We start from the raw sequence: 16,586 nt of genomic DNA on the forward strand, positions 1-16,586 counted from the left end.
GGTACAGCTGAGATTATCGCTTCCTTTCAGCTGGGTGGCATTTGTGCCTTTTTTAGAGCCCAGTTCAGTGTGGGGAGTAAAACAGGAATTAACTCATTTTTAAATTCTTTGTACCACTCTGCCATATACCCATCTGATCCTGGTGACTTGCTTAACTTAAGCCTACTAATCGCAGCTTTTAGTTCAACTTCAGTTATGTCAGCAGTCATTGTTCTTCGCTTAAAGTGGGTAACTCTAGAGAATTCAACAAGGTGTCAATTTGGGTTATGCTTCCCCTTGGAACTTTGGAATATAGAGTTTTATAAAACACTCCAAAAGCTTCTTGAATTTCACTTAGCTTTTTTTTAAATCATTTTTGTTCTTGGATTCCTAATTCAATGAATTGTATTTTCTGCTATCTTTTACTCAGTTTTCACACCAGTATTTTCATAGACTTAGATCCCACTTTCATAATGTCTCTTTTTCAGAAACATTAAATTTTTCCTGATTTCTTGTGTAGCCAAACTATTAATTTCATTCCTAATTTTTTACATTTCCTCTAATGTATCCTGTGCCAAATTCAGTTTGTTTTTTCTCTAGTTCCTTCAGCGTATTTTGTAATTCCTCTAATATTTTATTCCTTTTTTTTGTTATATGAAGATTTTGCTGTAATTTTCCCTCTTAAAACAGCCTTCAGAGAATCCCATAGAATGGGAGGTGAAACCTCTCCATTATCATTGAATTTGTCTCAAAACTTTGCAATTAGCTAAGTAAAGACCAATTTCTTTTTTTAATTTGTTCCTTAAAGTAGGGAGTAGACTTGAATTTAGTTTCTAAATAGTATTCTTTGGTTGTAGGTCAAAATCAACAGATAAATATATAGGTGCATGGTCACTTACATCTATTGTCCCAATTCCACAGGTGTTTATTTTGTCTTTCTCTTTTTAAAATGTTATGAAATAATCTATTCTTGTATATATAGAATGGGGGGGGAACAGAATCATGGGTGTAATCCCTTCTGTTGGGGAAAGGTCCCTCCATATATCAATTAGACCAACATCCTCAAAAAGTGTGTTAACTTTCTTATGTAAGGATTTTGTTTCATAGGTTTTTCTATTGGAAGAGTCTAACTTTGGTTGTAATTGTAAATTTAAGTCTCTCCCACATATCAGGAGAACTTCTGTTTCTGTTACCATAATATTAGTAATATTCTGAAAGAAACTAATATCACTTCCTGGGTGTGCGTATATATTCAATAGAGTAACTGAATTTCCGTCTATATTCCCCCTTACCAGAATATATCTGCCCTCCTTATCTCCCATTTCAAATACTTTTTTAAAAATTTATCTTGCTTGAGATAAAAATAACAACTCCTCTCCTATGTCCTGATATATATGAGGAGAAAAACACATTAGTGAAGCCCATCCTTTTTAGTTTTCCATGCTCATTATCACTTAAGTGAGTTTCCTGTAAATATACTACATGGGCTTGTTCTTTTTTCATTTTGGATAGAATTCTACTATGTTTGATTGGATTTAACAGCCCATTGACATTAAAAGAAATGAATTTTGCTCTGTCCTGAGCCATGTGTATTTATCTGTCAATATATCATTGAAATTAGCAGAATAAAACTTAATTATCTACTCCCTGGACAATTAAGTACCAAGAAACGCGAATAATAATAAAAGGCAACGAAGGTGTGATTCCAAGGCTGAGGTCTCTAGTAGATGACCCTGGGTTGAGCTAGAGAAAACATCTAGTTGTGGGGGATAGCCCCTCCTAGCTGTGAGTTGAGGGCCCCCATTACAGTACCCATAAAAGTAATTGAATAAATCTATATCCATTACATAGAAAAATTTCCTTGTGTGTTCCTCCCATATACATATTATCATTTAGGTGGGGAAAAAGGAGTGAATGAATGAATAAAAAAGAATAATTGAGTAATATAAAATCCACATTATAATAAGTATTTCTTGAGATAGGTATATCACTGTCTATTTTTGCTTCCATTTAACTTCTTAACACAAGAACCTAATGGCTGTTCTGGAGGGGGTGAGGGCTGTCTTCGGAAAACTCCCAGTCTCTTCTGGATATATTTCTCTCACCCTCCTCCCATCCCCTGCTTTCTCGACTGTCTCACTATTTCCCAAGCAGAATGGGATAACTGCTCAGCCAGGCTTTCCCTCAGTTTGATCCCGCTGACAGGCAGCCATCTGTTCTTCATATCTGTAGTGGCCTCTTCCGCTGTCTGATATGGTTGGATCCCATCTTCATAAAACACCCGCAGTTTTAAAACACTCCATCGTAGACAAACCCTCCGCTCCTTCGGGAACATTGTATATCCTGATATTTTTCTGTCGTGATCTTCCCTCCTGGTCAATGTTTACTTTTTGTTGATTTAATATTTTTATCGTCTTACTTAATATCTATTCCACATTTTGCACACAATCTTCCACCTTCTCAATCTGTGTTTCCGCCACCGCTATTTTTTGATTGATGTTGGCGAGCTTTGACTTGATATCATTTAGTTGTTAATTTATATCTTTTTGGAACTCCCATACCTCTTGCAGAATTTTTATCATATTTGCTGCTTTGCCTGAACGAGGCCCATCGTCAGCCTCACTACCATGCGTTTGGGTAGGAGAGCCGCTCACTGCACCTCTCTCATCTACAGGCTCCGTAGTGATGCTTTTTTTTTAATCTCCATTCTTTTTCCCCATTTTTGCCCCCCTTATCAATTCAGATATTTTTGAAAGATCTTGTATTTGATGGATTAATGGGGTAAAATATGCAATTTTCCGGAGGACTTAAGCTGCCATTCTGGAGATGACGTCACCGGAACCTTCCAAGCCCTTTGCACTTCGAGCACTCCCAATCTAGATTAGGAAAATTTAAATCCTCTACAAAGACAACCCTATTATTCTGTGTGTAATATGTTGGACAGTAATATGGTTATCATGTTAAAAGGTGCCAAATTTATTGCATATTTATTGAACTATTGCCATGATGCTTAGGTATAGTGAGCTGATACCACTATGATTTTGTTGCTAAGTTTATTGACAAGGAGTAACATCAGATGTGAGATAAATTTCTTCATTCATTTTCATGCATATGCATATCTGCACTTAGAAGCTCAAAGGCATCATGGGTTCTTATCCATTGTCTTAATTCATTTGGAAACTCTTTAGTGAATTATAATATGTATTCTACTGGCTTATTTCATATCCCCAGGAAATTCATATTGATACTAATAAATGAGAGCTATTCTTTTTTCCATTCCTGGCATGATATGCATGTGAAGGCTGCCAAGCCATCTTCATTCCCCAGCCAGTAATCTTTCTTTCTTTTTAAATCTTCTTATTAATTTTCAAACAAAGTATAAGAAGAAAAACAGCAAATACAGAGAGCTTGAGAGTACATAATTAATATGGCTGGAATGCAAATACAAACCGTTAATAACACAGATGTAATAACCTCCCAAACTCATACTGTATTACAAAAGTGGAAACCCCCCCCCCCCCCAAAAAAAACAACAGCTAATCTAACCGACATGGGCTATTGTATCATATCAGGTATGCACAGTAGTGTCAATAACTCCACACCTCTATTCAAATAGCTAAAGGTGATAAGAAAAAGGTTCAGGAAAGGTCAGTTTAACTCATATGAAAATGTTGAATAAATGGTCTCCAGGTTTCTTCAAATTTGACCGAAGGGTCAAAAATGACACTTCTGATTTTTTCTAAACTCAAACAAGATATAGTTTGGGAAAACCATTGAAAAGTAGTCGGGGGATTAATTTCTTTCCAGTTCAGTAGAATGGATCTTCTAGCCATTAGTGTGACAAATGCAATCATCCGCCGAGCTGAGGGGGATAAATAACTGTTACCCACCATTGGTAAGCCAAAAATTGCAGTGATAGGATGAAGTTGCAAATTAATACTCAAAACTGTTGAAATGATACCAAAAATATCTTTCCAGTATTTTTGCAAGCAAGGACAAGACCAAAACATGTGGGTCAAAGAGGCTACTTCAGCCATTCATACCTGACGCAAAGGAAGATGGTTGTGGTGGGTGGAGGTCAATCACCTCATCCTCTGGACATCATTGCAGGAGTTCCTCAGGGAAGTGTCCTAGGACCAACCATCTTCAGCTGTTTCATCAATGAACTTCCTTCCGTCATAAGGTCAGAAGTGGGGATGTTCACAGATGACTGCACAATGTTCTGCACCATTCATTATTCCTCAGATAGTGAAGCAGTTCATCCCCAAATGTAGGAGGACCTGGGCAACATCCAGGCTTGGGCTGACAAGTGGCAAGTAACATTCGAGCCACACAGCTGCCAGGCAATGGCCATCTCCAACAAGAGAGGCTCAAACAAGATATATCTTTGGGTCAAGACCCTTCTTCAAGACAAAAAGGTCTGAGCCCAAAACATCGACTGTTTGCTTTTTTCCATAAATGCTGCCTGGCCTGCTGAGTACCTCAAGCATTTTGTGTGTGTGATTTTAATTATTTCCACTTGGCATAATTAACATTATTATTTAATTATTTATGGTTTTATATTGCTATATTTCTACTCTATTCTTGGTGCGACTGTAACGAAACCCAGTTTTCCTCAGGATCAATAAAGTATGTCTGTCTTTGGGTCAAGACCCTTCATCAAGACAAAAAGGTCTGAGCCCAAAACATCGACTGTTTGCTTTTTTCCATAAATGCTGCCTGGCCTGCTGAGTTCCTCTAGCATTTTGTGTGTGTGTGATTTTTCTTATTTCCACTTGGCATAATTAGCATTATTATTTAATTATTTATGGTTTTATATTGCTATATTTCTACTCTATTCTTGGTTGGTGCGACTGTAACGAAACCCAATTTCCCTCAGGATCAATAAAGTATGTCTGTCTGTCTGTTCAGAATGGCATCTATCACAGATTGGATTAACATGAGAATAAAATCGGGCAAGATGGTCCTTAGACATATGGGACCTATGTACCACCTTGAATTGTATTAGGGCATGTTTGGCACAGATAGAAGAGGAGTTAACTAACTGTAAAATTTTCTCCCATTGAAGTTCTTTTTCTTAATTTTATCTGACAACCCTGGCTGTATTTTCATGATCATATTATAAATGATCCCTTCTGATAGGGATTTAAACCTAGAATTTTTTCCGTAATGTCAATTGAGCATGAATTCAGAAAGGACTAACATATTATTCAAAAAATTTCTAATTTGTAAATATCTTTAAAAAAATGGGCTCTGGGCAAATTATATTTATTAGACAACTGTTCAAAGGACATGAAACAGTTATCTAAAAATAAGTCACGAAAACATGTTATACCCCTCATTTTCCATAGCACAAAAACTTGGTCCATAACAGAGGGCTGAAAAAGAAAGTTAGATATAATAGGGCTTGATAAGATGAACTTATTCAAACCAAAAAATCAGTAGTCTTTATTGGATAACTAGATTCTACTGCTGTGTGGCTAGACTTAGGACTCCTGTCCAGGATTATAACTAGCTGCTTCAATCTTCAAGCCTCACTGATCTCTGGAGACAGCCAGAGTCCTGGACTGCCTCTCCTGTCTTCTCCTTCATTGATTCCAGCTGTGTCTGACATTTCCTTTCTTAAATTAATGTTACCACACTCACAATTGCTGTTGCTGTCACTTATAGTAAGTGTATACTTAAATTCCTTTGGATTGATCTTGATAGTCTCATGAGAGATATACGGTACTGTATATAGGCCTGAGTCGATGGAGTAGTTAGTGGTAGTTTCACTTTCTTCCCCTCTTTTCCAAAAGGCTAGGTCTTGATTAACCCACTTTGGTACACTAGAATTTCAGGACACAAAAGTTGTCTGATTTTCTGCATTAGGGTCATAGAAACTTACAGCACAGAAGGAGGCTATTTGGCCATCTGGTCATACTGGGAAAAGGTGAGAACTGATTTTGCAGATGTTAGAAGCAATGTGTAACTATCTTCTTTCGTCTTAACCCCATCACCTCTATTTACAAATTACAATAGTGTGTAGTTTGTGTCAGCCCAATTAATAGCAAATTTTTAGCAGAATTTTTCTGTGGAATATGAAAATGTTACAGAACTTGCATGCAACATTCTTATTAAAATAACTGGCTATCAAGCAAAATGCTCAGGTTTCTTCTGTTGTTAGGTTTATTCTGGAACATCGTGTAGCTTGTGAAATCGCATTGTACTATGTTCTGCACATCACAAAACAGAGGAATAAGAATGCTATTCTCCGGTTACTGCCTTCATTGGGTGAGTATCTGCACTGACAAAAAGGCAATTATTTTGGGATGATTCCTACCAGCTCTGCAATAGAATTAATAAATAAAACAATGGTTGATCTTGTGCTTCTGTGTTGTTACGTCTCAGAGGCACAAATATAGGAACATAAGTTAAAATTCCACTGTGACCATATGGATTTTCCCAAGATGCACTGATTTCCTCCCACATTCAAGATAAATGAGTGACTGTCAGGAGAGGGAAGGGAGAATGTCAGATTATGGAGAGCATCCCTGCGGCCATCCTCTTCAACAATAAGTACTTCATTTTGAGTACTGTTTAGTGGGAAGCAACAGCAGCATGAAATCTGGCCTTGTGACTCAGAAGGATAGGGAACTGAAGAGGGTGGCAGCAGTAATAGGGGACTCTATAATAGGGGGACAGATAGGTGATTCTTTGGCTACAAAAAGGAAACATGGATGGTAGTTTGCCTATCAGGTGCCAGGGTCTGCGATGTCTCTGAACCTGTCCATATTATTCTGAAGAGGGAGGGTGACCAGCCAGAAGTCATGGTACATACTGCTACCAATAAGTAGAAAAAGGGTGTAGGTCCTGTAAAAAGAATACGGGAAGCTAGGAAAGAAGTTGAGAAGCAGAACCTCAAGGGTAGCGATCTTGGGGTTGTTACCTGTTTCATGCAACAGTGAGGATAGGAATAGAAAGAGGTGGCAGATAAACGTATGGCTGAAAAATTGGAGCAGGGGGCAGATGTGACCTGTACAAAAGGTTTAGGTTCAGGGACGAATATTCTTGTAGGCAGTTTTACTAGAGCTGCTGCGAGTGCTTTAGACTAATACGGCAGGGGGCAGAAACCAGTATGATAGAGCTGGAGGATGGGCCACCAGGTTTACAAGTTGATGGTGGATGTAACATGAATGTAGGGAAGGACAAGCCAATGATTGACAAATGCAGACAGAGCACAGAGTTAAATTATACCACAGGTTCAAAATTCAAAAGGGCAAAGAATGCGGGACTGAAGGTGCTGTATTTAAATGTGCATAGCATTCGGAATAAGGTAGACACATTATTACAGATTCATCGATATGACGTTTACTGGGCATCACTGAGTCGTGGCCAAAAGAAGGCCATAGGTGAAAGCTATGGAACATCACAGGGTACACTTTGTACCGAAAGGACAAGTGGGAAGGCAGAGGTGGTGGTGTGGTCTGTTGGTAAAAGATGGAATTACATCTTTAGAAAGAGGTGTCATCAGATCAAAGAATGTTGAATCTTTGTGGGTGGAGTTAGGTAGTAGTGAGTGGGGTTTAAAAAAACCCACCACAGGTACGGTCTCCAAATAGTAGCCAAGGTGTGGGGTTGCAGTTGCAATGGGAGCTGGAAAAGGCATGTAATAAAGATAATGACACAATTGTAATGTATGCAAGTGGGTTAGAAAAATCAGGTTGGTGTCGGTTCACAACAGAGGAAATGTGTTGAATGCCTATAAGATGGCTCTTTAAAGCAGCTTGTGCTTGAGCCTATTCAGGGAAAAAGCTATCTTAGTTGGATGTTGTGTAATAGCCCAGATCTTATTAAGGAGCTTAATGTAAAGGAACCGTTAGGAAACAGTGATCATAATATGATTGAATTCATACTACAATTTTGAGAGGGAAAAGCGTAAGTTACATGTGTCAGTATCACAGTGGAATAAAGGAAATTACAGAGGAACGAGAGAGGAGCTTGCCCAGGTGGATTAGAGGAGGATACTGGCAGGGGTACAGGCAGAGCAGAGATGGCTGAAGTTTTTGGGAATGGTTCACAAGGCACCGTATAGATATGTCCCACAATGGTGGGAATTATTAGCTTTATAAAAAATGTTGATTGACAGAAATGGATTAAATGTTTATATCGAGTGATGGATACCTAGAATGCCCACCTCTGCTGGGGTGGCAGTGGAGGCAAATATGATAAGAGGCATTTAAGAAGTTCTTTGATCAGCACATGAGTATGCAAAGGATCGTGGACATTGCATACACAGAAGGGATTATTAGGCATTTAATTACTGGATTAATTAATTCAGTACAATGTCACAGGCCGAAGAGTCTGTTCCTGTACTGTACAGTTCTGAATCCTATTCATCTTTTATCAGGTTGTGGCTCAACCTCCATTGCTCTAAAGGAAACAACCACGTTTGTCCAATCTCCCTTTAATGTTGAACCACAAACAGTAGAGGTCCCAGCACTGATCCTTGCAAACACTATGAGACATAGGGTTCCAGTCAGAATAACACCCTTCCAAGCATTACCCTCTACTTGCTATGGCCAAGCCATTTTAGAACCTGGAATAGTGCACCATAGGAGCAAGCTTTTTGGTCCACAATGTTGCGCTCAGCTCATTAAATTAGTTATCATATGCCCATTAAACTAATCCCTTCAGATTATACAGTTTCCATATCCTTACAATTCCTGCACATTCATGTTAGAAACTTAGAAAACCTACAGCACAATACAGGCCCTTCGGCCCACAAATTTGTGCTGAACATGTCCCTACCTTAGAAATTACTAGGGTTACCCATAGCCCTCTATTTTTCTAAAGCTCCATGTACCTATCCAAAAGTCCCTTAAAAGACCCTATCGTATCTGCCTCCAGCACCGTTGCCGGCAGCCCATTCCACGCACTCACCATTCTCTGTGTAAAAAAAAACTTACCCCTGACATCTCTAATGTCCCTACTCCCCAGCACCTTAAACCTGTGTCCTCTTGTGGCAACCATTTCATCCCTGGGGAAAAGCCTCTGACTATCCACACAATCAATGCCTCTCATCATCTTACACACCTCTATCAGGTCACCTCTCATCCTCCGTCGCTCCAAGGAAAAAAGGCCGAGTTCATTCAACCTGTTTTCATAAGGCATGCTCCCCAATCCAGGCAACATCTTTGTAAATCTCCTCTGCACCCTATCTATGGTTTCCACATCCTTACTGTAGTGAGGCGGCTAGAACTGAGCACAGTACTCCCAAGTGGGGTCTGACTGATGAACACCCCTATTGTATTTGCCTTCACTGGCACCCTAGGCAGCACATTTCATGTCCCACCATTCTAAAAATACTTGCACCACATAACTGCTTTGAACTAACTTCCCCCCCCCCCCCCCCATCTTAAATGCATGTCCTCTGGCATTAGATATTTCACCTCTCTGTGCCTCTCATAATAGAAAGCTCTTATGAGATCTCCCCTCAGTCTCTGCTTTTCCAGAGAAAACAACCCAAGTTTATCCAACCTCTCCTCAGAGCAATTTTGAATCCAGTCTACCAGGTCACTATAGATCCCATATACATGAATATTTTGGGACCTTGTTGAATGTTTTTGTGAAGTCCATGCAGACGACATCCACTGTCCTACCCTAATCAATCATCTTCCTCAATTCCTCAAAAATATTAAATTGAGTTTATGAGGCAGGACCTCCACTACACAAAGCCATACTGACTATACCTGAGTACATGATTTTCCAAATATCAATAAATCCTGTCCTTAAAAAATCTTCAGCGATTTTCCTACCACTGATGTAAGGTTCAGCAGCCTATAATTTATTCCAATTTCTCTTCTTGAACTAAAGAACTGGTTATTCTTCAGAAATCTGGATCATTACCTATGGTTGAAGCAGATACAAAGATCTTTGTCAAGGCTCCAGCAGACCCGCTCTTGCCTGCCTCCTTTGAGAGAGATCTCCTGGTCCTGGGTCTATAGCCTGAATGTTTTTCAAAAGACCCAGTGCCGCCACATTAGTAATATCAACATGGTCTTCCTCATGACCTTGATCTCACTAACCTCCATGTCCTTTTCCTTGGTGAAATTCATTTAAAATATTAGAGTTTGTTTTTATATAACTGTTGAGGCAGTATTTCTAATCAGCATTCGGTATATAATAATTCAGTTGAGGCAGTATTTACATTCGGCATTTGGGGTGTATCCTTCTTACTGAAATTGTAAGTATGTTTTAAAAATTAATTGAGACTAACTGGATAAATATTCTTTATATTTCATTGCAGTGGAAACCTACAATGGCATGGCATTTAGCGACATTTTCTTACACCTATTCACCAGCCATTTAACTCTGTTGACAGAGGAATTTGCTGAGGAGGACTTCTGCACTGCTCTTTTTGATGGCTTCATCCTTGCAACTTTCTCCAGGTAAAACAAAATGAAAAATGTGAATCAAAGAATATTTTGTAACAAGGGCTGCAGAACAATTACTGCAGCTCAGGTTGAAGTTTTGTAAAAATTGAAGTTAAAAGTAGTTTTTGTGGAGTATAACATAAATTATCTCTGTCTAGAGACTTTCTATATGTAATTGAAGGTGATTGTGTTTTTGGAGTTTATGGGATTCATTACCTAACAGAATTATGAAAGTACTTTTAATTGTAAAATAAAGGGTTAGGGTGTAGGTGGTGTGAGTAAAACTCTCTCCACTTCCTGGTGTAAGAAAAATGTAAGAAAAATGGTTGAGATTTTCGGAGGGTAATCTCAGCCTGGTGCATTCCTGCAGGATTTTCTCAGAGCAGTATCCTCAGTTCAGTGTAACAGGTCTTAAGTGTAACAGTGTACTAGGTGGTGAAGAAGGCAAATTCATTTCTGGAGGAATAGAGTGTAGCAGCAGGCATGTGATGTTGAGGCTCTATAGGGCACTGGTAAGACCTCACTTGGAGTACTGTATGCAGTTTTGGGCTCCTTATTTAAGAAAAGATGTGCTGACATTGGAGAGGGTTCAAAGAAGATTCACTAGAATGATTCCGGGACTGAGAGGGTTAACATATCAGGAATGTTTGACCGCTCTTGGACTGTGCTCCTTGGAGTTTAGAAGAATGAGGGGGGGCCTCATAGAAACATTCCGAATGTTGAAAGGCATGGACAGAGTGGATGTGGCAGAGTTGTTTCCCATGGTGGGGGAGCCTAGTACAAGAGGGCATGAATTAAGGATTGAAGGGTGCCCATTTAGAACAGAGATGCAAAGAAATTTTTTTAGCCAGAGGGTGGTGAATCTGTGGAATTCGTTGCCATGAGCGGCAGTGGAGGCCAAGATATTAGGTGTATTTAAGGCAGAGATTGATAGGTTTCTGAGTAGCCAGGGCATCAAAGGTTATGGTGAGAAGGCAGGGGAGTGGGACTAAATGGGAGAATGGATCAGCTCATGATAAAATGGTGGAGCAGACTCAATGGGCCAAATGGCCGACTTCTGTTCCTTTGTCTTATGGTCTTACCTGGCTAAGACCAAAGGGTTTTAGCCTGAAACATTGACCGTCGCTCTCCATTGATGATGCCTGAGCTGCCGAGTTCCTCCAGTATTTTGTATGTTACTCTGGATTTCCAGCATCTCTTAGAACATAGAACATAGAAATTTACAACACATTACAGACCCTCCACAAAGTTGTGCCGACCATGTAACCTACTCTAGAGACTGCCTAGAATTTCCCTAGCGCATAGCGCTCTATTTTGCTAAGCTTCATGTACCCATCTAAGAGGCTCTTCAAAGACCCTGTTGTATCCACTTCTGCCACTGCTGCTGGCAGTGCATTCCACACACCCACCACTCTCTGTGTGAAAAACTTACCCCTGACATCCCTTTGGGGCTCCTTCGTGTTAGCCATTTCAGTCCTGGGAAAAAGCCTCTGGCTATCCACACGATCAACGCCCCTCATCATCTTATACAGGTGGCCCCTGTTTTTCGAACGTTCGCTTTACAACACCTCACTGTTATGAAAGACCTACATTAATTACCTGTTTTTGCTAACAGAAGGTGTTTTCTCTGTTACAAGAAAAGGCAGCACGCGCCCCGAGCAGCCAAGCTCCTCCCCCAGAACTGCATTCTAGCCGCCATTGCTTAAACACATGCTTTATGTTGATTTATTTTGTGCATCCATTAGCAAGATGAGTGCTAAAGTATCAGAAAAGCCTAAAAGAGCTTGTAAGAGTGTTACACTTAGTGTAAAACTAGACATAATTAAGCATTTCGATCCTGGTGAACAAAATAAGGACATTGTCCACGCTTTGAACTATTCACACTATTTATACGCAAGAGAGAAAGAATCTTGAAAGCTGCTGATGTTACTGTTGGTTCTGCTCGTAGCAAAATGGTCTCTTAGTTGGCATCCAATAATGGATAAAATGGAAAGTCCATTGCTTGAGTGGATTGATGGGTGTACAAAGCATGGTGTTCCATTAAGCTTTCTTATATTTAAGGAGAAATCAGTCAGTCTTTTCAATAAGCTGAAACAAAAAGCATTGGACGATGGTGATGAAAGTGTTGCAAAAGTGGAATTTAAAGGTCATGGGTGGTTTGATCGGTTTCTGAGGCGAGGGCAGCTTCATAACTTAACGTTTACTGGAGAAATTGCTTTGGCTGATACTGAAGCTACTGAAAAGTTCCCAGCAGAACTGGAAAAAAATAATTACAGGTGGTGGTTATTCGTATAAGTAAGTGTTTAACTGTGACAAAACTGCAATTTATTGGGAAAAATTGCCAAGCACTCCAATCTCCAACGATTCAGCCTAACTCATCAGTGTACTTGCTGTCTTCCCGATTCTGCTAAGTGAAACTACTCTGTACAGACATTATTTCTACTTTATATAGGCTGTGTATTTTCATGTATTTGGTATGATTTGGCATCTTCATAGCTTAAAGGGTCTGCTTCCGATGAGACTGCTTCCGCCACGTAGTGAGATTTTAGCTACACTACAGTGCTGCAATGATTTCAGAGAAGTATTTCTACTTTATATCGGCTGTGTATTTATCATATCACTCCTGTTTTTACTATATGTTACTGATAATTTAGGTTTTATGTGTTATTTGGCATGATTTTGTAGGTTATTTTTTGGGTCTGGGAACACTCACAAATTTTGCCCATATAAATAAATGGTAATTGCTTATTCACTTTAAGACATTCCGACTTACAAACTGTTTCATAGGAATGCTCTGCCTTTGAATAGCAGGGGAAACCTGTACACCTCTATCAGGTCACCTCTCATCCTCTGCAGCTCCAAGGAGAAAAGGCGAAATTCACTCTGCTATTTCCTCCGGTTCCATGCACACTTTCCCACTGTTACACTTGATAGATCCTATTCTTTCACGTCTTATCCTCTTGCTCTTCACACACTTGTAGAATGTCTTTGGGTTTTCCTTAATCCTGCCTACCAAGGCTTTCTCATGGCCCCTTCTGGCTCTCCTAATTTCCTTTTTAAGCTCCTTCCCATTTAGCCTTATACAGGTTTCCCCTGCTATTTGAAGGTAGAGCGTTCCTATGAAATGGTTCATAAGCCAGAATGTCATAAAGTGAAGAAGCAATTACCATTTATTTATATTGAAAAGATCTGTGAGCGTTTGCAGACCCAAAAAATAACCTACCAAATCATGCCGTAAAAACTAAAAAAACAGTATAAAAAACAGTATAGTAAAAGCAGGAATTATCTGATAATACACAGCCTATATAAAGTAGGAGTGCTTTTCTGCAATTATTACAGCACTGTCCACCGTAAAGAAAATCTCACGCAAGCACTCTTTCCAGTAACCTTTAAGCTATGAAGCTGCCAAATCATACCAAATAACACAAAAATACACAGCCTATATAAAGTAGAAATAATTTACGTCCAGTGTAGTTTCACTTACCGGAATTGGGAAGACAGTGAGGACGCTGATGATGGTGTGTAAGACTGAGTTGTTAGATGTTGGGGTGGTGGGAGGTAGAGGAGACTGGGGTGTCATCTCATCGTCGTCTGTTTCCATCAGGACAGACAGGTCACCTTCTTCTTTGTCTGCCTGCCTTGATGTTGAAGGTCGAGTTTCGTCGTCTGCTGTGGAAGGCTTGAAAAACGACAGTATGCTTGACTGCTTAGCCTCATGCATTTTTCTATCATACAGTTCTTTGTAACCACTCAAACCATCCTGCAAATATGCCCTAAACCTACGTACCCTTTCAAAATTAAAGTCATACTTTTCTGCAAACATTGCAGTGCTGTCAATCATAGCGAAAATCTCATTCAGTCGCTTCACGTTCAGTTCCTGGACGACTTCACTTTTGGGCCGTTCACTACTGTGTTCGGCTTCAATTATTATTCTTCCCTCTTCATCCATCAGTTCTTGGTCATGGGATGCCAAAACCTCTTCAACATCATCTTTGTCAACTTCCACAAGCCCTTAGCCATACTCACTATATCTTTACGCTAAGTGTAACACCCTTACACACTCTTCTAGGCTTTTGCAATATCTTAGAACTCATCTTGCTAATGGAGCACAAAATAAATCGACATAAAGCACAGATGCTCACAGGTACGTGTTTAAGCAATGTCGGCTACCCTGGAGGTCCTGCTTCTCAGCTTTCTGACTAGCTATCTAAATTCCTTTCAGGACCTCTTTGCTTTTCCTTCTTATGCCATTGTTGCTGGATGATGGAAGAAGGAAGCATAATTAAGGTTTAGGAAGCAAATATCAAACAGAGCTCTTCGGAATGAGCAGGTAGCCAGGAAGGAGCTTTAGAAGGGACCTACGAGAGGTAGAAAGGGACGTAAGACTGCCTTGGTGAGTGGGATTAAGGAAAACCAAAAGGCATTCTACACATAAGCGAAGAACAGGAGGATGACAAGAATGAGGGTGGGATCAGTTTGGGATAAAAGAAGAAACGTGCCTGGTGTTGAAAGAGGCAGGGAGGTTCTTAATACTTTGCCTCATTATTTACCAATAGAGAGGGACCTTGGTGATTAATGTGAAGTCTGTGTAGAACAGGCTAATATGCTGAAACGTGTCGAGGTTAAGAAAGAGAAAGTGCTGAAACTTTTGAAAAACTCTAGACTAAATAAATCCCTGTGGTGTATCCCAAATATCCCAGCGTTCTTAGAAAAGCGAAGGAAAAGACTATTGCACAGTTGACAATGATCTGTGCATCCTAAGTGGCCACAGGAGTATTACCAGAATATTGGAGGATGGCAAATGTTACTCTGTTGTTCTAGAAAGGAGAATGATGTCAGTGGTGGGAAAACTATTGGATAGGATTCAACAATATTTACAAAGCATAAAACCAAAGGGGACCGATATCCTTGTGGGCAGATTTTAAACTTATTAGGCATAAGAGTGAGAACCAGATTGATATGGCGCTGAGGATGGGGCAGTAGGTATATAACTAGATGTAGTGAGACAGTGAGAAGGGACAGGCAAATGATAGGACAAATTATAGTTAGTGAGTTGAGTTGAAAGGGGATGAATACAGAATTGAAGATGTTATATTTGAATACATGCAGTATACAGAATAAGGTAGATGATATTGTAACACAATTAAAGATTTGCAGGTATGATGTTGATACATTAGGACAGACAGGCAGAGAGGGTGGCGTGGCTCTGTTGGCAAAAAAAAATGATACTAAGTCATTAGAAAGATGTGACATAGGATTGGAAGACGTAGAACCCTATGGGTAGAGTTAAGAAACTGCAAGGGTAAAAAGACCCAGATGGGAGTTGTATACTGCCTCTGTACAGTAGCCAAGATGTGGGATACAAATTGCAATGGAAGGTAGAAAAGGCATGTAAAATAAGGAAATGTAGGCAAGTAGATTGGGAAAATCTGGTTGGTACTGGATCCCAAGAGAGAGAATTTGTAGAGCGCCTACAAGATGGCTTTTTAGAACAGTTTGTGGTTGAACCTACTGGGGGAAGTCAATTCTACATTGGGTATAGTGTAATGAACTAAATTTGATTAGGGAGTTTAAGGTAAAGGAGCTCTTGGGTAGTATGAATGATAGATATCACCAGGCAATTGGAGAGGGAAGAGATAAAGTCAGATGTATCAGTGTTACAGTGGAGTAAAGGGAATTACAGAAGCATGAGAGAGGAGCTGGCCAAAGTTGGCTGGAAAGGAACGCTAGTAGAATGATGGTAGAACAATGGTTGTTGTTTCTGGGTACACTTTGGAAGGCACAAGATAAATACATCCCAAAGAGAGGATGAGAAAACATGGCTGACAAGGGAAGTCAAAGCAGAGTAAAATGGTGCAAAAATTAGTGGGAATTTTGAGAATTGGGAAGCTTTAAAAAAAAAACAACAGAAGGCAACTGAAAGGGCATAAAGAGCGAAAAAATGTAATTTGAACATAGGAATCTACAGCACATTACAGGCTCTTCGGCCCACTATGGTGTGCCGACCATGTAACCTACTCTAAAAACTGTCTAGAATTACTCTACCATATAGCCCTCTATTTTTTCAAGCTCTATTTACCTATCTATTGTATTTGCCTCCACCACCATCACCGACAGTGCATTCCACGCACCCACCATTCTCTGTGTGGAAAAACATACCTCTGACATCCCCTCTTTACCTACTTCCAAGCA

The 16,586-nt window shown here is 39.8% G+C and overlaps 1 protein-coding gene across 2 annotated transcripts in view; it reads left to right on the forward strand.

Moving 5' to 3' along the window:
* Positions 1–16,586, forward strand: part of nelfb (negative elongation factor complex member B) — a 93,421-nt gene that overhangs the window by 63,988 nt on the left and 12,847 nt on the right. For both annotated transcript variants that reach the window (XM_059994060.1, XM_059994061.1), the window contains 2 exons: positions 6,146–6,252; positions 10,268–10,409. In XM_059994060.1, coding sequence (XP_059850043.1) covers positions 6,146–6,252; positions 10,268–10,409 — 249 coding nt within the window. The remainder of the gene's footprint in view (positions 1–6,145; positions 6,253–10,267; positions 10,410–16,586) is intronic.

Source organism: Hypanus sabinus, chromosome 18 (assembly GCF_030144855.1).
Source record: "Hypanus sabinus isolate sHypSab1 chromosome 18, sHypSab1.hap1, whole genome shotgun sequence".
In the NCBI taxonomy this organism is placed as follows: Eukaryota; Metazoa; Chordata; class Chondrichthyes; order Myliobatiformes; family Dasyatidae; genus Hypanus; species Hypanus sabinus.